General features: G+C 47.7%; 1 protein-coding gene across 1 annotated transcript; it reads right to left on the bottom strand.

The window, feature by feature from the left end:
- Window positions 1-352: 352 nt before the first annotated feature.
- LOC105357484 (apoptosis-associated speck-like protein containing a CARD) lies at window positions 353-1,947 on the bottom strand. The gene is made up of 5 exons (XM_011492540.4): window positions 1,718-1,947; window positions 1,194-1,232; window positions 976-1,008; window positions 777-809; window positions 353-685 (listed from the first exon to the last, which is right to left on the bottom strand). The coding sequence occupies exons 1-5, from the start codon at window positions 1,743-1,745 to the stop codon at window positions 426-428; spliced, it is 393 nt and encodes a 130-aa protein (XP_011490842.1). The 5' UTR covers window positions 1,746-1,947; the 3' UTR covers window positions 353-425.
- Window positions 1,948-21,899: the final 19,952 nt, after the last annotated feature.

The following is a 21,899-nucleotide window of genomic DNA, read 5'->3' as shown; positions in this document are numbered from 1 at the left end:
GTTAACAGAACGAAATAATGTACAAAACTGATATTCTCGTCAATGTGTGTTGAGGTCTGCAGACGGAAATTAGCTGTGAGAGCTACAGTCTGCCACAAAGAAACTTTTTCTAAATTAACTGACTAAACTAAACCTTTATAAGAATGAGCTCAGAGTGTAGAGGGTTAAACAACAGCTGGAAGAAATTTTATCCAGGTTTTTGAATGTTGCAAATGCAAACACTTATTTAAATTTTTTAAAAGAGATTTAGAAAGCTCATATGGAGTTTCACAACCATTTCATTGTTTCGTTTGGAATGTACTAAGTTATGTCTTTAACATTTTAACAGTAGTTTGGACTTTTTTTGGGGTCAAAACTGTGACTTTAGTTTTCATTTTTGTGGCACAAATTTTCCTCCACATCCTTCAAAACTTGAAAAACTTTGTTTATTTTTGCAAAAGATCAAAGACGAGATACGGCTGTTCCTTTTTCAGGAAATCGTAGACGATGTCACAGGCTGGTTTGGCCTCCAGGTACGGTCCCATCAGCAGTTTACTCATCTTCTTTTCATCAGTAGGCAGAGCTTTGATTTCAGAATAGGAATGATCACTGAGAACTTTCTTATGGAGGAGGAGATCAAACAGAGGATCAGGGTCGGCCACTTTCCTAATCAACTGCATCCTGTACTTTTGCACAAAATCTTTTGCTGAAAAAGAAAAAAAAAAACTTAAAGTGTGTTAATTGCTGTCAGTGATTTCCAGTGTCTGATTGACACAGAAAACATGTGAAACACTCACAGTGGATGTTGTTTAATGGGTCTCTGTGTCTGTCTGTTTCACAGGAGAAAACAAAATACAGTTAAACTGAAATCTTAATAACAAGTCAGTCAGAATGAATCAGGCAGGGAAGGAAAACAGTAAAAGCAGCAGAATGTTTAAATTTATAAATGTATGTTTTCAGTCTCAGAATGAAGCCCAAAACACGTCAAACACTTACATGCTGGGATGACTTCTTTAGCTACCACTATTGCTGATGGAATCAACAAAGCAGTGAGAATATATAAGGTAGTGAGTCACAACAGTAAAAACACTAAAACTTATGGATTTCCTTGTAATTAAGAACAAAGACTTTTGTTTTCAGGTTTAAACTAAATCTGTTTTTGATTGAAAAAGAAACAGGACATTCTTCTGCTGCTCGCACAGCATCTCTTTTACCTGGTTTATCTTGGGTATCAACCATGAGATCAGCGGCGGCTGTAAAACACAACGATATTTTTAACAGAATTGAAGCAGATTCTAAAACCAGAACAGGACATAAGAGGACCAACTCTAATGACCAAACAAGTCCCTCCAGAACTTTGAGACAAGAAGAACAGGAAGGTAATTAAGAAAAATTAAATGAACCATAAACAAATCAATAAAGAAGAACTTCTCTTCTCATAATTCTGACCTTCAAAGTTGAACTAAGTTGACACATTAGAGTCAACTTTTATGTAATAATGACATCAGAACCCAGATTGTTGGATTCAAACTCCAATCACACGGCACAAACACAGAGAAACTCTTCTCCAAAGCCTCCCAAATTCACCTCTCAGAACCCTTGCAGCCTCCTTCAGGACATTCTTCTCAGAGAACACGACCTCTTTTACATTTCTATCTTCCAGGTATCCATTGTCTTCCTCTTTGTCTACCTGTTCACCTTAGACGACATCAAAGTGATCACTGGAAGTCTTCCTCACCTTTCTCCTGATTGTTTCCAGCAGCCATTTCTCACAGCACAGATGTTCACAGATGTTCTGTACAGCGTTTCTCTGATCGGCTCTGACTGTTTCACACCCGGAGGAGGAATTAAAGGAGACGGTGCATTCATGTGCAATCGGAAAAACAGGAGAACAGGAACGGGAAAACAGGTGTTAGATCTACTACCACCTGTTAAAAAAGGCTGATTTTGACAAGGCAGAACACAGGACTGGACTCAGATACAGAGTTTAAGATTATTTTAATTATCGAGCAGGAAATCCGAATCTGTAAAGCTTTTTCTAACTTTACCAAGTTCTCCGAGTCCTGTACTCTGATTGGTTGACTCCGCCCTCCTCTACCCCTCGCCCCCTTCTTCCATTTTCAGACATAGATCAGTTTTTACACAAATTTCTTGCAAGGAATGTGTCAGACGTCAGAGCGCAGTTGTAGTGCACTTGTGAGTTGCGCCAGCAGATTCCTGCAGATGCGGAAGCACATTTGAGCAGTTGGAATCACAGACTTGAAGTTGTAACTCTAAATGAACACATGCAAATGGGAATTTGTCAGTTCACAGCAGAAGATTTTTGCACACAGATGCAGATTTTTGATGCACAAGTTTTCATATTCTATTTTACAAGTTCTCACATCAAATCTACAAGCTCGTCCATTTAGACACATTACTACCTTCATACACCTCGCCCATATCAAAAACTGCCACTGGGGGGAGACCATCACATCTGCGACTACCAAGAAGTTTTTCTCGTCCACCAGATCCTGGACGAACTTCTGGAAGTTTTCCTTCGTCAGAGCCTACAGCCTCTCCGCCAAAAGCTTCTTGGGGGTTTTGGACTCCATGTTTAGTCAGTGAAGCCTAGACGGAGCTGAATAGAACTTACTGCAGACGAAAGAGGAAGAGGAAGAAGACGTCTGTCTTTCCCGCCTGTTTGGAGCAGCAGCAGCAGGACAATCTGAGCGCGCTGTGATTTTTTGTCTTTTTGAAGCTTTTTCACTTTTTATGTTAGACGTGGGGGCCAACAGGCTCCACCCACTTTTATTGGGGCATCTGAGTGGTCAGTTTAAACCTTGAATAACTCGAAATACAGAAAAATATGTGAAATATACATACACGTATACATTTGTACCTTTTAACAAGCTGAGTTTTCCAAATATTTGATAAAAGTCAACTCATGACTACTTTAGCTGAAATGTGTGGCTCAGTGTACTAAAACACGTTAGGGTTTTATTTCAGAAAACATTAACATTAAATCTGATGGAAGTAATCAGCAAAAGTATTGGAGATTATTATTTATATTTGTTTTTTAATTGACTTATCAACCTTATCAATAACAGGTATGATTTAAGTCATGGCACTGGGTCTTACTATCAGGCTTTGCCCTGCCCACCATAGCAACCATAAACCAATCAAATCATTTGTTACATGTTCATTGGCCGTTAAAGATTATAGAGCTGAGATCCTCTGAAATAGCAACCAAAAATTAAAAAAGGAGAAACTCATAGTCTGCATTGATCTACAGTCCCTCCATGATCTCGCGTGCATTTTTGTAATAATTGTGGAAGAAAAAGCTGGAAGTTGCAGATGTTTTTTCTAAAAATGTAATAAAAGTTAAGTAAGTTTTCAGTAATAATTTTCAACTAAATTATTTGATATTTTACCCTGATAGTTGTTTTTCCCTCCAATTTATTAAGTAAGGGTTAATGGCCGACGAAGTGTGCGGTTACTACTTTTTAACGCACGCCGTGGAAGCCTGAACCGTCCGACGCGAATCACAGAGATTTATCAAACTCATTACAGAAATGATTAAATAAGTAAAATGTATTTCATCAAAGTCGTTATGCTTTTATGTTCATTTGAGCTTTTACTGTGAAATTTCTTGCAGTTGCAAACCCTGAAGAAGTCCTGCACCGTAACCAAACTCTGCTGAAGGAACTTTGATGGACAAAAAGCACAACCCTCTGGCCAATAATGTGTTTTTTGGAATGCTCCTTTGTACTGTTGTGTCCTTAAAACAAATTTTATTGTGATGACACTTTGTATGCTGCAGACATGTCATGGTGCCTCTGGCGGACTCCTCCCCCTCTCCTCTCTGCTTGGCCTCTGATTGCTCCCAGCTGCGTCCACTCTACTCATCACCCTGCCAGACCTACTTAAGGAGCTCCAGGATCATCATTCATCGCCAGTTCGTTGCCCCTGATGGTGCTTAGTCTGGTCATCATAGTTTCTCGCTCTATGTTATTGCTCTCGCCTCACGAACCTTTGTCTTGTCTTCAGGATCATCTAAACCCACAAGTGGACGCCCAAATCTACTTCCATCCAAGCGGAGGATACCCCCAGAAAACCTACCTCCTTCCAGCGCGCCGTCTGAACTCCAGGCCTCAGCTCAAGCCACAGCCGAACCTCCAGCCACGCCACAGGCCACAGCCGAATCACCCGCCTCGTCCAAGGTTCACCCGGAGCCGTCACAGGATTCCTGGACTCGTCTTCAAGATTGCAGACGGGTCGTCGATCTCGCCATCCCCTGCCACAACAGGACTACTCATTTCCCTGTAACATTAAATCCATTACTACTTTCACTCTTCTCCTGTCCTCCTTCCGGGTTCCAGCGCCTGACCCAGCTGACCCGGAGGGACTCCGCCTCGCCGTAACTCAACAAGGGATTATGTTAGGACGCCAAGCAGATGCCCTTACCCAAATGGCTTCGGCGCAGCAGGACTTATTTCGCCGCTTAGACGGTTTGACCCAAACACTCCTGGAACTAACCGGTCACTCTGCTAATTCCGCTACAGGACCTTCCGCGCTTTCTTCCGGCAACATTGCAGCTTCCTCTTCCGGTTCCGCCAACCCACCCGAAAACTTCCGGTTACAGCCTGAACCATTCCTGGGGGACGTAGAAGCTCGGGGCGGCTTCTTACTCCAATGCCAACTCATATTCCAGCAGGCTCCCAGGTACTATTACTCCGATCACAGTAAAATCACCCTTATAATTAACTCACTCCGGAACAAAGCTTTACAGTGGGCTCAGGCTTTTGTGTCTGCCAACCCTATCACGCATCTCCGCTACGAACACTTCCTGAATGAATTCCGTCTAATTTTTGATCAGCCCCGTAAACGGGAGGAAGCTACACGAAAACTTCTGAATCTTAAACAACGCAACCGAACGGTTAGCGAACACGTTATTGACTTCCGCATCCTGGCGGTTGAAGCAGGCTGGCCCGATCTGGCTCTAAAAGGCATATTTTATCAATCATTGAACGAAACTATAAAAGATCATCTCTGTACTCAGCCTGAAGCTAACTCCTTCGAAGATCTCGTTACAGCGGCCCTCCGTTCAGACATTCGCCTCAGAGAAAGGCATCATGATCGCCAACAGGCCCCAAAGTAAAAACCTCAACAATCCAGGCCTTTCAACCATCACTGCGCTGCCACCTCACAGAATGGATTTTCTCACCAGCCCCAAACCATCGGAGGAACCTATGCAGATTGGCCACTCCAAACTCTCTGCGGAAGAACGACAGAAGCGCAAAGAGGAAGGTTCGTGCTTTTATTGTGGTGGTCAAGGACACTTTGTTTCACAGTGCGTTCTGCGTTTAAACTTCCGAACCCCCCGCTAAGGGACAGGTCGCGGGGGGGCAACGTCAACTCTCAGGAGAAGCAAAGCTTCCTGTACATTCCTGTCAGGTTATGCTGGAAAACGCAAACTCATGCTTCTAGGGCCCTTATTGACTCAGGAGCAGAACAGAGTCTGATTGATCATGGACTGGTATCTAAACTTGGTTTACCCATAGAACTTTTGGAAGCTCCTGTCGAGGCCTCAGGCTTAGGAGGACAGCACCTCTCCAGGATTACACATCGAACCAAACCAGTACAACTGCTCACCTCTGGCAACCACAGGGAAGTAATACAATTCTTCATTACTCAATCTACTCAGACCCCCATAGTACTAGGTTACTCTTGGTTAAAACTGCATAACCCGCAATTTAACTGGAGTTTGGGACACATCATTAACTGGAGCCCTTATTGTTCTGCTAACTGTCTCTCGTCTGCTTTACCTTCCACGCTTCATCACGCTGTTGACTCTCCCAGTAAAATAAATCTGGATAAGATCCCCTCATGTTATCATGATCTCCGTGACGTTTTTTGCAAATCTAAGGCTAGCGCCCTACCTTCCCATCGCCCCTATGATTGTGAAATCAAGCTGCTACCAGGTTCTACGCTACCTAAGGGTCACCTTTACAATCTATCTGGGCCAGAGAAAATATCGATGGAAAGCTATATTCAGGAAGCGTTAGCCTTGGGTCACATTCGTCCCTCGTCATCCCCTGTAGGGGCCGGTTTTTTCTTTGTTGAAAAGAAAGATAAATCTCTTCGCCCCTGCATTGACTACCGGGAACTCAACCTAATTACTATAAAAGATAAATATTCTCTGCCTCTAATCTCCTCTGTTTTCGACTCCGTCCAAGGAGCTCATGTTTTCTCGAAACTGGACCTTCGTAATGCCTACCATCTGGTTCGGGTCAAGGAGGGGGATGAATGGAAGACCGCTTTCAATATACCCCTAGGGCATTACGAATATCTGGTTATGCCTTTTGGGTTGACTAATGCCCCAGCAGTCTTTCAAAGGCTGGTCAACGACGTCCTCAGGGATTTTCTTAATCGCTTCGTTTTTGTATATCTGGATGATATCCTCGTTTACTCTGACAATCTCACCCAGCATGAACAACACGTCCGTCAAGTCCTCACTCGTCTCTTAGAAAACCAGCTGTTTGTTAAGGCGGAGAAATGCGAATTTCATGTCAATTCAGTACAGTTCTTGGGGTATATCATTGAAGCAGGCCGTATTAAACCAGATCCCTCCAAAATCGAGGCCGTGTCCGCCTGGGAACCCCCTATCAACCGCAAGAAACTCCAACAATTTCTGGGTTTCGCTAATTTCTATAGACGCTTTATCCGCAACTATAGTAGCATTGCTGCTCCCCTCACTCGCCTCCCATCCACCCATCAAAAATTTCAATGGACCCCAGAAGCCCAACAGGCCTTTGACCGTCTAAAGAAACTATTTGTCACAGCTCCCATTCTCATTCAGCCGGATCCCTCACGACAATTCATCGTGGAAGTGGACGCCTCGGATTCGGGGGTCGGCGCCGTCCTGTCCCAGAAGGAACTCACGTCTGGAAAACTCAAACCCTGTGCTTTCTTTTCCAAGAAGCTATCGACGGCGGAACAAAACTACGACGTGGGAAATCGTGAACTTCTGGCTATAAAATTGGCCCTGGAGGAGTGGCGGCACTGGCTGGAGGGGGCGGAGCACCCGTTTATCGTCTGGACAGACCATAAAAATCTCGCATACCTTAGGACCGCCAAGAGACTCAACTCCCGCCAGGCCCGGTGGTGTCTGTTTTTTGACAGGTTCCGGTTCACCATCACCTACCGTCCAGGAACCCGGAACGTCAAACCAGACGCATTATCCCGCAAGTACAGCACCACAGAAAACACCATCACCAACACTATAGTCCCCTCCACGTGCATAATCGGGGCTCTCACCTGGGACATCGAAAATCGAGTTCTCCAAGCCCAAGGTGAGGAACCTGGTCATGCCCCATGTCCTCAAGGCACTCTTTATGTTCCCACCTCCCTCAGAGCGGACGTTATCTCCTGGGGTCATTCCTCCCGGCTGTCCTGCCATGGCGGCGTCAAGCGCACTCTTCATCTCCTCCGTAGGAGGTTCTATTGGCCGTCTATGGATAAGGACGTCCGCGAATATGTGGCAGCGTGTACCACCTGCGCCCGCTCCAAGACCTCCAATTCTGCTCCTGCTGGTCTGTTACAACCACTTCTCACCCCCAGCCGGCCATGGTCTCACATCGCCTTGGACTTTGTCACCGGCTTGCCTCCCTCACAGGGCAACACCGTCATACTCACCATCATTGACCGTTTCTCCAAGATGGCTCATTTCGTCCCTCTAGCCCAGTTACCTTCCGCCACTGAAACCACTCAAGTCCCGGTAGACCAGGTGTTCCGTCACCATGGCATCCCCTTGGACATTGTGTCTGACCGTGGTCCCCAGTTTGTCTCCCAAGTCTGGAAGGCTTTTTGCTCCGCCCTGGGGGCCACGGTCAGTCTCACTTCCGGCTATCACCCCCAGTCCAACGGTCAGGCAGAGAGGGCCAACCAGGAACTGGAGGCAGCCTTGTGCTGCCTGGCGGCACAAAACAATGAGGACTGGTCCCAGTATATAGTGTGGATCGAATACGCCCACAATACTCACGCATCTTCTGCTACTGGGGTGTCACCGTTTGAGGCTGCTCTCGGGTACTCACCGCCTCTGTTTCCGTCCCAGGAATTCGATTTGGCGGTGCCCTCGGTCCAACAACATCTCCGGCATTGTCAACGAGTCTGGCGCCAGACCACAGAGGCTCTCCTCCGCACCAAGGAGAGCAACTGTCGCATCGCCAATCGTCACAGGGTGGTGGGACCCATTTATCAGCCCGGACAGAAGGTATGGCTCTCCGCCCGAAATATCCCCATCCAGGCCACCTCCCGGAAACTGGCTCCTCGCTTCATTGGTCCTTATACGATTGAGAGGATCAATCCTACCTGTGTCCGTCTACGCCTCCCACGAGCCCTCAAGGTACACCCCTCGTTTCACGTTTCTCAAATCAAGCCCGTTCAGGACAGTCCTCTGTGCCCGCCGTCCGCTTCCCCACCACCCGCCCGGGTCATCGACGGCGCCCCTGCCTACACTGTCAGCCGCGTCCTGGACATCCGGCGGCGGGGTCGCGGGCACCAGTTCCTGGTTGATTGGGAGGGTTATGGTCCTGAGGAGCGGTCATGGATATCCCGCTCTCTCATTCTGGACCCGTCCCTCATTGAGGATTGTGGCGGGGTCCCGCCGAGAAAGGATGCAGAGGAGCCAAGGTGAGGAGGATCTGTCTTTATTTCCGACACTGTGAGCACCGCGCAGGACCACGCAGCACATAGCACTCTGTCACTCCTCTCTTTTCGCCACCTGCAGTGCTCACCTTTAAGTGGGATGCCACACCCACGGGGCGTTGCTCTCAATTCCCAGCCAGGCGGCACCGAAGGTGGTAATCATAACATACAAAATACAAACAATAAAACCCGGTGTGGCCCCCCCCTCGGCATCTGACGGTGCCACACCGTCATACCATCCCCCTCCTCTGAGGGATTGACGATGTGCGGCAATCCACTCAGCAGTCCGCCGCCGCGCAAGCCCACACCGAGCCACCAACCCGTTCCGCAGGCGCCCCTCGCCTAATGTAGAGGCCCTGTCCGGTTGGTCTGCAGGCATCAGCGGGACTGTCCTCCGGCGCGTAAACATCCACCCACGTCCTCGCGTCGGATGGATGCACGGGCTGCGGCCGCTCCACGATGGCGATCCCTCCGATCCGCTCCATGGTGCGCCGCTCCGGTCGTTCCCAGCCCCGGCTATGGCCCTTCCGTCGGCCACACGCCCCCGCTGGTCTCCTCCCGGACGGCACCTCAGCCGATCGGAGCCGCCGACAGCAGGTTTCAGGCGAGTTGTGACGCCTCTCCCGGAGCACTCCCCTGACGGCCCGGTAGACGTCGGTCCGCCCCTTGTCCAGCTCCGCGCAGGCCTCCAACGCCCGCATCCGCGGCAGTGGAACCGGGCGGTATGCCCGTCCCGCCTCCGGCCGTCTTCGCGCTCCGGCGGTCCACCCCTGCTGTCCGCGTGGTTCGCCGCTCGCCATGGGCGCCGAGTTGGACACCGTAGTGTTTCTTTCCGGGCCCCTGGCCAGGCCTGACGCTCCGACGAGGCGACCCGGATCCACCCCCTCTTCCTCAGAGGATGGAGTACCTGGAGGAGGCGCTGAGCTGCCGGGAATCGTTGTCCCCACCACGCCGCTGCGTCCTCACCTTTTTGTGGCCCCTCTGCGATCCCACTTCTGACACCATATGTGGCGGGGTCCTGCGCGGTGCTCACAGTGTCGGAAATAAAGACAGATCCTCCTCACCTTGGCTCCTCTGCATCTTTTCTCGGCGGGACCCCGTCACATATGGTGTCAGAAGTGGGATCGCAGAGGAGACCACAAAAAGGTGAGGGCGCAGAGGTTTGGGGTAGAAGATCCACAGGCACAGCTCAGCGCCTCCGTTGAGGAGATGTCCATCCTCTAAGGAAGAGGGGGTGGATCCGGGTGGCCTCGTCGGAGCGTCAGGCCCGGCCAGGGGCCCGGAAAGAGACCTACGGCGTCCAACTTGGCGCCCATGATGAGCGGCGGACCTCGCGGGCAGCAAGGGCGGACCGCCTGAGCACGGAGACGGCCGGAGGCGGGACAGGCACACGGCCCGGTTCCACTGCCGCCGATGCAGGCATTGGAGGCCTGCGCGGAGAGGGACAGGGGGCGGACCGACATCTACCGGGCCGTCAGCGGAGTGCTCCGGGAGAGGCGCAACATCTCGCCTGGAACTTGCTGTCGGCGGCTCCAATCGGCTAAGGTGCCATCCGGGAGGAGACCAGCGCGGGCGTGTGGCCAATGGAAGGGTCTTTGCCGGGGCTGGGAACAACCGGAGCGGCGCACCGAAGAGCGGATCGGAGGGGTCGCCGTCGTGGCACAGCAGCAGCCCGTGCATCCATCCGACGCGACGCAAGGACGTGTGTCTGGCGGATTGGCGTGGGGCATGTGCGGCAGCGGACTGCTGAGTGGATTGCCGCACATCGTCAATCCCTCAGAGGAGGGGGATGGTGTGACGGTGTGGCACCGTCAGATGCCGAGGGGGGGCCACACCGTGTTTATTGTTTGTGTAATGTGTTTTTTTTATTTATTGTTATTTATGATTTCCACCTGTGGTGCCGCCTGGCTGGGTATTGAGAGCGACGCCCCGTGGGCGTGGCATCCCACTTTAAGGTGAGCACTGCAGGTGGCGAAAAGAGAGTAATGACAGAGTGTGCTGTGTGCTGCATGGCCCTGCGTGCAGCAACTGTGTCGGCAATAAAGACCAATCCTCCTCACCTTGGCTCCTCTGCATCTTTTCTCGGCGGGACCCCGCTGTAACCTGCTGTCGGCGGCTCCGATCGGCTAGGGTGCCATCTGGAAGGAGACCAGCGGGGGCGTGTGGCCGATGGAAGGGCCTTTGCCGGGGCTGGGAACGTCCAGAGCGGGCACCGAGGAGCGGATCGGAGGGGTCGCCGTCGTGGAGCCGCTGCAGCCTATGCATCCCACCGACGCGACGCGAGGACGTGTTTCTGGCAGATCGGCGTGGAGAATGCGCGGCGGAGGACTTCTGAGTGGATTGCCGCACATCGTCACTCCCTCAGAGGAGGGGGATGGTGTGACGGTGTGGCACCGTCAGATGACGAGGGGGACCACACTGTGTTTTATTGTTTGTTTGTGTATTTGTATTTATTTAATGTTTTAACATGTTTCCTGTGACCTTCCTGTGGCCTAATGGAGAGCACCGCCCGTGGGAGGGGCATAAGGTTCATAAGGAAGTGTCACAGGAAGTGGAAATGAGGAGTGAGACGGAGGTGACGCGTGCTGGTGCGGCCCTGCGTGAAGCAACTTTGTCCTGAATAAAGAAGGACCTCCTCACCTTGGCTCCTCTGCATCTTTTCACGGCGGGACCCTGCCACAAGGATTTTTTCCGGGCTCATCCTGATCGCTGTCCTGGACCGCCTGGAGGCGGTCGTTGAGGGGGGGGTACTGTCATGGTGCCTCTGGCGGACTCCTCCCCCTCTCCTCTCTGCTTGGCCTCTGATTGCTCCCAGCTGCGTCCACTCTACTCATCACCCTGCCAGACCTACTTAAGGAGCTCCAGGATCATCATCGCCAGATCGTTGCCCCTGATGGTGCTTAGTCTGGTCATCATAGTTTCTCGCTCTATGTTATTGCTCTCGCCTCACGAACCTTTGTCTTGTCTTCAGGATCATCTAAACCCACAAGTGGACGCCCAAATCTACTTCCATCCAAGCGGAGGATACCCCCAGAAAACCTACCTCCTTCCAGCGCGCCGTCTGAACTCCAGGCCTCAGCTCAAGCCACAGCCGAACCTCCAGCCACGCCACAGGCCACAGCCGAATCACCCGCCTCGTCCAAGGTTCACCCGGAGCCGTCACAGGATTCCTGGACTCGTCTTCAAGATTGCAGACGGGTCGTCGATCTCGCCATCCCCTGCCACAACAGGACTACTCATTTCCCTGTAACATTAAATCCATTACTACTTTCACTCTTCTCCTGTCCTCCTTCCGGGTTCCAGCGTCTGGGTCTGTTAGCCTCGCTAGAGTCATGACAAGACATGTATTATATTAAAGATTGTTGTTTTCACTGCTGTGTTGTTTCTCTTTAAACTTGCCTCTTGTTACAAGAAGTAATCAGGCCAGAATATGTTTTTACAATGTAGTTAATTTACCCTTACCAATAAGTTAGCATTGTCTCATTTGGTGAGGTCAGAAGACCAAGTGTGTATATACACTGCACAGGAAGGTAATACGTGTACATGCCCAGCATTTACTGCTGAAAGTACCATGTAATAGAGTGGAAATAGTTCTGACTTTCTTTTACAGTACAGTTTCATTGTACTTAAGGGGTAAGTACCAAGTAATATTCAAGTGTACATACCCGGTATTTAGTAATGAAAGTACCATGTAGTTGAGTGGAAATAGGGCTGACTTTCTTTTACAGTCCAGTTTCAGTGTACTTAAGGGGTAGTTTCTGTGGTAAATTCATGGTAAATACCATGAAGCATGCAGCGAGTGCAAACCTAAAGGTCAAGGTACTTTATTTGTACTTACCTTGTTCTTACATGTGGTAAGTACCATAAAAGACACCTTTGCACAACATGTAAATACCCAGTAAGAATATTATAAATACCCAGTATGTACCACATAGGTATGAACCAAATAGTACCATATAAATACACAGTAAGTACCATGTAAGTACAGAGTAGACACAAAAAGTACCATGTAAGTACCCAGTAAAGTCCCATAGAAAGTACCATGTAAACACACTGTAAGTACCCAGTAAATTCCATAAAAAGTACCATGTAAGTACCCTGAAAGTACCCAGTAGTTACACAATAAGTACCATGTAAATACCACTTAAGTACACTGTACTTTGACTTTTCACAACTCAACGATTCCACCCCTCCCGGCTTTGTTTACACCTGCAAACCACGTTGCACCGGTCGCGGGGGAGGTCTCGCGATATTACATCGCGAGAAGTGGAAAGTCCTGCCGGTTGAGATTCCGTCCTTCAGCTCCATGGAATGCATTGCCTGCATGCTTCCTGGCCCCACCCCAACTGTCCTGGCTGTGGTTTATCGCCCTCCTAAGACAAACTCTGACTTTTTAAATGAACTTGGAACTCTTCTCTCCCATCTCTCATCCCTCTCACCCAAAGTCATAATGATGGGTGATTTTAATGTTCACTTTGACAATAGCCTTCTTCCTTTCACCAGAGACTTCAGCTCATGTTTGGACAGCCTTAACTTCACCCAGCATGTCAGTTCTTCTACTCACTCTAAAGGACATATCTTAGATTTAGTTTGTTGCTCTGGATTAACCCCAACTAACTGCTCTGCTGATGAAATTCATGTAACCGATCATTTTCTTGTGTCATTTAACATCTCCATCACTCTATCTGTCACTAAACCCTCCCGTCTCATGTCTTTTCGTAATGTTAAAAATATCAATGTGAACGCACTTTCCTCACTCATACGTGATACTTCGATCCCTAACACACCAAACCCTGATGAACTTGTCTCCTCCTACAACAACCTTCTTTCGGACTCTCTCAACCATCTCGCTCCTGTCAAAACTCGCCCTGTCTCCTTTTCCAAATCTGCCCCCTGGTTCACCCCTGAGCTCCGTCACATGAAAGCCAAAGGTCGGCAGCTAGAGCGACTCTATAAAAGAACTGGCTTAACCGTCCTCAAAGAAATCTATAAATCACATCTCACTCAGTATAAGGACCTGGTTTCTACCACTAAAACAAACTATTTTTCCGAACTCATCTCCACAAACAAAGGCAACTCAAAAACTCTCTTCTCCCTGATGAACACTATTTTCAACCCCCCTGACTCTCTCCCTCCCCATTTCTTTTCCACTGAAACCTGTAACTCCCTCATGTCATTCTTTAATCACAAAATTCAAGTCATCTACCAACAGCTTAGCTCTTCTCTCCTCCCTCCCATCCCTGACTCTTTTCCCCTCAATCACATATTTTCCTCCTTTCAATTGCCTGACCACGAGGAAATTACCTCCCTCATCCTAAAATCCAAACCCACCACCTGTTATCTTGATCCCCTCCCAACATCTTTAGTTATAGCCTGCCTCCCATCTCTCCTTCCGCTTATTGCTGTCATTATTCATTCCTCGCTATCATCTGGTACTGTCCCATCACTTTTTAAAATGGCTGCTGTTAAACCCATCCTGAAAAAACCCGGTTCAGATCCCAACTTATTCAATAATCTCCGTCCAATTTCCAACCTTCCCTTCATTTCCAAAATTCTTGAGAAAATAGTCGCCTCCCAACTCTATGATCATCTGAAACACAATAATCTTCTTGAACCTTTTCAGTCCGGTTTCCGCCCCTCCCACAGCACTGAGACTGCTCTGCTCAAGATCACCAATGACCTCCTCACTGCAGCTGATTCTGGCCTCCTCACCATCCTCATCCTCCTTATAGTAAGGATGAGGATGGTCTATATGTTACGTGATGCGGCGCATCACGTAACATATAGTACATATATATGACATATAGTCCGCGTCGCGCAGCACCACCGCTGCAGTCAAGATTCGGCGATATATATATGCTGATCGTCCCGATGGGTTGAATAAAGCATCAATTCAGAGGGAAAGTTAATCGCTTACAGCTTGTTTTTGCCAAGATGATGAGGCAAAAAGTTGTTTTACAGAAGCCGGCGCAGTGATACAAATCATTTAAGCTAGCCGCCCGGAACTTCTTTTTTCACCGTGCGGTTATCAGGTTTTAACGCATACCCAGCAGCCAATCAGAATCGAGTATTCACCCGGACCATGGTATAACACACAATTTTATGGAACCTCACAAAAAAACAAATATATTCTTTCTCAATAGTGATTTATTTATTCATTATATTTCTTTCAAATTCAAACTCAAACTTTATTTATTTATATAGCGCCTTTCATTTCAGTTAAAAACACAAAGCGCTTAACATAAAAGCAGATAAAACAGTCATAAAAAATGAAAATGATCAAAAACAGAAAACAAAGGACAATCACACAAAGATGGGACCCCTCCCTCACCACCCCCCACCCCCACCCCACCCACCCACCCAGTGACCCCAGTAGAACCCTGAACAGAAACAAAGAACTGCAGCTTAAAGAAGTTCTGGCTTGGTTCTGCTGTGAGGAAACGATATCATGGGGATCCATTTATTCCAAGGCCCAGTCGGACCACAGGGGTCACCACCACAGTGCCCGCTCAAAGGGCCCACTCCATGGCTATTAGACCACAGAGCAGGACCCCAGCCCGCCCAACAAGAACAGGCACCACAGCAACAGCACCCCCTGCAGGTCAAGCTGGTGGTGCCCCAGGACAATGGATCCCCAAGAGGAAACACGAGTAAAAAAAACATCTGAATAAAAATTAGCATAAAATAACAATAGAAATAGAAAAAAGATAAAAAATAAAATAAGACATAACAATGTTTGTAATTACAAAAATAAAATACGTAAACTGATTAAAACATAACCTAAGTATCATTGGTAAAATAACAATAAAAAGAATAGCATATTAAAAGTAGAGATAATAATAGTCCTTACAAATAAATAAATGAATTTCAATGTTAGTGCAAAGGCAACTGTAATGTTTGAACAATATTATCACAGTATGTTTGATAAAATTTACACAAAAAAACTAACATTATATTTGTGTTTTCTGTAGCTACACAAAAAGTAAACATGTTGACGTTTTATTAGTTTTTCAAAGATGAAGTTTTTGAAAACTTTAACAAAAATATTTTATTTCTTTTAAGATAATTAAATTGTTTCATTTTATTTTAATTGTGTCTGTTGGCGACTTCACCTTAATCCTGTTTCTTAAATGTTGTTATTAATTCTATTTAAGCTTAACTTTTTATTTTACAAAAGTGACTGAAGACTGAAAGCAAATTGATCCTTCAATCCAGACCTTATTAGAAAATTGTTTCAGTTAGAAAGATGACTTGGACCAAACTCTGTAATTTTTTTCCATGTGTTACGCCCCCTTCTGTATCTAGTGACACCGAGGGGGCCATAACATAAAAAAGTAAAGTTTTGGCTACTAATTTAAAATGAACAAAAACACCAGAAGTACGTCTACACACAAAAGTATGACAAATTTATTTACTAAGAAATGAAACACAACCAAAAATAACTAAATGTGAAGCAAAAAGGCTTCAGGGTGAACCAAGACCAAAATAACAAACAAAACCCCACCGAACTGAAATATGTACTCTAACCTGTAAAGGAAAGAAAAGAGAAATCAATGACAAACACTAACCTCCCTAGACTGACAAAAACAGCAGAAAACAATTACTAAAGACAATGGCAGTTCACCCCTACAGCTTCACTTAACATTACTACAAACCAAAAGTATAAACAGAGTGGGCACAAAACCATAAAAACTACAAAATACTAAAACACAACACTAAAGTGCAACACACAACTTAACAAGTGGTGAATTACAAAACAAAATGGAGAAGAGGGCCAAGATGCAGTGGAGACTGTTGCTGCAGTGGAGACTGTTGCTGCAGTGGAGACTGTTGCTGCAGTGGAGACTGTTGTTGCAATGGAGACTGTTGCCACAATGGAGACTGTTGCCGCAATGGAGACTGTTGCTGCAGTGGAGACTGTTGCTGCAATGGAGACTGTTGCTGCAGTGGAGACTGTTGCTGCAGTGGAGACTGTTGCTGCAATGGAGACTGTTGCCACAATGGAGACTGTTGCTGCAATGGAGACTGTTGCTGCAATGGAGACTGTTGCTGCAGTGGAGACTGTTGCTGCAATGGAGACTGTTGCCACAATGGAGACTGTTGCTGCAATGGAGACTGTTGCTGCAATGGAGACTGTTGCCACAATGGAGACTGTTGCTGCAATGGAGACTGTTGCTGCAATGGAGACTGTTGCCGCAATGGAGACTGTTGCCACAATGGAGACTGTTGCCGCAGTGGAGACTGTTGCTGCAATGGAGACTGTTACTGCAATGGAGACTGTTGCTGCAACGGAGACTGTTGCTGCAACGGAGACTGTTGCTGCAATGGAGACTGTTGCCGCAATGGAGACTGTTGCTGCAATGGAGACTGTTGCTGCAATGGAGACTGTTGCCGCAATGGAGACTGTTGCCGCAATGGAGACTGTTGCTGCAATGGAGACTGTTACTGCAATGGAAACTGTTGCTAAATGTGAAGCAAAAAGGCTTCAGGGTGAACCAAGACCAAAAAAACAAACAAAACCCCACCGAACTGAAATATGTACTCTAACCTGTAAAGGAAAGAAAAGAGAAATCAATGACAAACACTAACCTCCCTAGACTGACAAAAACAGCAGAAAACAATTACTAAAGACAATGGCAGTTCACCCCTACAGCTTCACTTAACATTACTACAAACCAAAAGTATAAACAGAGTGGGCACAAAACCATAAAAACTACAAAATACTAAAACACAACACTAAAGTGCAACACACAACTTAACAGGTGGTGAATTACAAAACAAAATGGAGAAGAGGGCCAAGATGCAGTGGAGACTGTTGCTGCAGTGGAGACTGTTGCTGCAGTGGAGACTGTTGCTGCAGTGGAGACTGTTGTTGCAATGGAGACTGTTGCCACAATGGAGACTGTTGCTGCAATGGAGACTGTTGCTGCAGTGGAGACTGTTGCTGCAATGGAGACTGTTGCTGCAGTGGAGACTGTTGCTGCAGTGGAGACTGTTGCTGCAATGGAGACTGTTGCTGCAATGGAGACTGTTGCTGCAATGGAGACTGTTGCTGCAGTGGAGACTGTTGCTGCAATGGAGACTGTTGCCACAATGGAGACTGTTGCTGCAATGGAGACTGTTGCTGCAATGGAGACTGTTGCCACAATGGAGACTGTTGCCACAATGGAGACTGTTGCTGCAATGGAGACTGTTGCTGCAATGGAGACTGTTGCCGCAATGGAGACTGTTGCCACAATGGAGACTGTTGCCGCAGTGGAGACTGTTGCTGCAATGGAGACTGTTACTGCAATGGAGACTGTTGCTGCAACGGAGACTGTTGCTGCAATGGAGACTGTTGCTGCAATGGAGACTGTTGCTGCAATGGAGACTGTTGCTGCAATGGAGACTGTTGCCGCAATGGAGACTGTTGCCGCAATGGAGACTGTTGCTGCAATGGAGACTGTTACTGCAATGGAAACTGTTGCTGCAATGGCAAGGCAAGGCAAGGCAAGTTTATTTGTATAGCACAATTTGTACACAAAGTAATTCAAGGTGCTTCACAAAACAGAAAAATGCATTAAAATCACAATACATCATAGAAATAATAAACATAAAATTTACTTTAAAAGAAAAGAAAAAAAGAAAAAAAAATTGAAAATTGATTTAAAAATAAAGGAAGGAAAGGAAAGAAAAGTGCAGATAGGACCTTTCAGTCATATACACGGCTAAACATAAATGTTTTAAGTCTAGATTTGAACATGAACACAGAAGAGGCCTGTCTTACGACTTCAGGGAGGCTGTTCCAGATTTTAGCTGCAGAATATTGAAACGCTGATTCCCCTTGTTTAGTTCTGACTCTGGGAATCAACAGGAGGCCGGTCCCTGAGGTCCTCAGAGTACGAGATGGTTCATATGGCACTAACATGTCAGAGATGTACTTTGGTGCTCGGCCATGGAGAGACTTGGACACAAGCAGAGCTGCTTTGAAGTCTATTCTTTGAGGTACAGGGAGCCAGTGCAGAGACCTGAGCACAGGACTAATGTGATCATACTTCCTGGTTCTGGTCAGGACTCCAGCAGCAGCATTCTGGATGTACTGAAGCTGTTTTACAGCTCGTTTGGAGAGGCCGGTGAGCAGGCCGTTACAGTAGTCTAACCTACTGGAGACAAATGCATGAATGAGTATCTCCAGGTCTGGCTTTGACACTATGTTTTTGATTTTGGCAATGTTTTTCAGATGATAAAATGCTGCTGATGTTACTGACTTGATATGGCTGTTAAAGTTCAGGTCAGAGTCCATGATTACCCCTAGATTTCTGACTTGATTTGAGGGTTTAAGAGACAGAGAATGAAGGTAGCTGCTGACACTTTCTCTTTGTTTCTGTGGGCCAAAAATAATAACTTCGGTCTTGTTTGAGTTTAGCTGGAGAAAGTTGTTCTGCATCCACGCACTGATCTATTGGAGGCAGTGGCTGAGTGAATCCACCGGCCCATATTCACCTGTTGTCAGTGACACATAGATCTGAGTATCATCTGCATAGTTGTGATAAGATATGTTATTACTGCGTATTAACTGCCCTAGTGGCAGCATGTAGAGGTTGAACAGAAGGGGTCCCAGGATCGATCCCTGGGGCACACCACAAGTCAAGGCCATGTAGTCTGAGACACAACTCCCAATTTCAACAAAATATTTCCTGTCTTCCAGATAAGACTTGAGCCAACTTAGGGCAGATCCAGAGATGCCAACCCAGTTTTGGAGTCTGTGCAAAAGGATCCCATGATCAACAGTATCAAAGGCAGCACTCAGGTCTAGCAGGATTAAGACAGTGACTTTGCCATCATCAGTGTTCAGGCGGATGTCGTTGGTTACCTTGATAAGAGCAGTTTCTGTGCTATGATGGGGTCTAAAACCTGACTGGAAAACATCAAATGAATTGTTTAATAAGAGAAAATCAGTGAGCTGTTGGTGGACAACTTTTTCAAGGACTTTTCCTAAAAATGGCAGATTAGAGATAGGTCTGTAATAATTCAGTACAATGGGATCAAGACCGCTTTTCTTCAGGAGAGGTTTAATGACTGCAGTTTTTAAGGCCTCTGGAAATATTCCAGATTGAAGAGACATGTTAACTATTTGACTAATTGATGGCAACACACTGTTCAGGACAGACTTTAGAAATCTAGTGGGTAACACATCAAGGCAGCATGTAGACGAGCTCAGACGGGTGATGGTATCTTGGACAGTTTGGTCAGTGACAGGTACAAAGTGAGTCAGCTTAGAGTGAGTAGGTGGCCGTTCGATAGTTATATGTGTTGTGGAGTTGATGGCTTTTTTAATGCCCTGAACCTTGTCATTAAAAAATACAGCAAACTCATTACATTTAGGTGTGCAAACCAGTTCTATTGGTAGCTGGGTTGGAGGGTTAGTTAATCTGTTTACTGTTGTGAACAGGACACGAGAGTTGCTGCTGCAACTTACAATGATTTCAGAGAAGTACCTTTCCCTTGTTCTGCATAAGATCTGGTTGTAAGCGTACAACTCCCCCTTATACATTTCATAATGAACCTGGAGTTTTGACTTGCGCCACTTATGCTCAGCTCTGCGGCACAGTTGTTTCTGTGCCCTGATTAGATCATCGTTCCTCCAGGGAGCTTTCTGTCTATGCTTTCTCAATTTAACCTTCATAGGGGCAATGGAGACTGTTGCTGCAATGGAGACTGTTGCTGCAGTGGAGACACGTCGCAGCAGCAGCGGCAGCCGGAACCCCTCAACGCCACACGGCAGCAGGCAGGGAACAACCGCCCCCCGGGCGACCAAATCCGCCACCCAGGCAAGGGCCAGCAGGACCGCCGCGAGGCCCCCAGAGCCAGAGAGCACGGAGGCATGGGGGGAAAGAGAGCGCCGCCCCAGCCCAACCAGGAGAGCAGCCCCCCCGCTGCGCCGGGAGTGCCCAACGCAGGGCCCCACCCGAGAAGGGCGCCCACAGCCCCAGACGAGCACCCCATCCCCACCCAGGAGTTCTGGGCATCCCCCCGCCCCAACCCCAGGTACGAGCCAGTACCCCCCAAGGGAGACCCACTCCGCACTCCAGGCAGCCACCCACCCGCCCCACGGTTGGTCCAGGGAGGAGCAAGGCAGGGGCCAGCCACCCCCGCCCAGGAGGGAAGCACCCCGGGGAAAAAGGGGGCCCACAAGGGGTGTTGTAAACATGGCCCGACCAGGCTCTGCCACAGTTGGAAATTTGTCGAGGCCCAGCGCTCAGGTCCAAGGACCATAACCCACCCCCCAGGGACACGGACACCCCCAGCTCAGGTGTAATATCGACCCCCTCCCCGGGCATAGAGAGCACCGCCGGGCCCAGGAAACCGGCACGCAGGGGACACGGCCGCCGTTGCCAAGGGCCCCGTACCCCCCACCAGGGAAGGGGTAGGGGACAGATGGTCCTAGGTCCCACCTTCCTTGCAAAATGTGTGTGCGTGTATGTGTGTTTGTTAGGGTGTGTGTGTGCATGTGTGTGTGTTTATGTTTGAATGTATATTTTGAGGGGGGAGGGGTGTGTGTACTAAGGGAGGTGCAGTTAAAAGCATAGGGGCCATCTCCCCCCAGCCCAGGGGCCCCATCCCCGGATGCGCCGACACCCCAGGCCGTATATTTCTGATCTTAGCAATATTCCACAGTTGAAAAAAGGCAGTTCTACATGCCTGAGATATGTGAGCCTTAAATGATAAATCCTGGTCAAATAAAACCCCAAGGTTTCTAACTGTGGAATTGGGGGCTATACTTACACCATCCAGGGAGACTATCTGAGCAGACAGAGCATCTTTCAGGTTTTTAGGACCTAGTATATTGACCTCAGTTTCTGGGTTCAAGAGGAGGTAATTAATTGTCATCCAGGTCTTGATGTCTCTGATGCAGGCATTCAGTTTCTCTATATTGTCATTCTGGTCAGGTTTCATGGATAAATAATAATAATAATAATGGATTGGATTTATCTGCGCTTTTCAAGACACCCAAAGTGCTTACATTATGTCCATTATTCATTCACTCCTCATTCATACTTGGTGATGGTAAGCTACAGTTGTAGCCACAGCTGCACCGGGGCAGACTGACAGAGGCGTGGCTGCCAGTTCGCACCTACGGCCCCTCTGACCATCACCGGGATCATTCATGCGCATTCACACACCAGTGGAGCCATACTGGAGGCAAGGAGGGTGAAGTGTCTTGCCCAAGGACACAACGACATTTTGGCTGG

The sequence above is a fragment of the Oryzias latipes genome, chromosome 16 (assembly GCF_053564925.1).
Source record: "Oryzias latipes strain Hd-rR chromosome 16, Olatipes_Hd-rR_3.1".
NCBI lineage: Eukaryota > Metazoa > Chordata > Actinopteri > Beloniformes > Adrianichthyidae > Oryzias > Oryzias latipes.
Note: the sequence above shows the minus strand (reverse complement) of the source record. Positions and strands in the feature narration are given on the sequence as shown.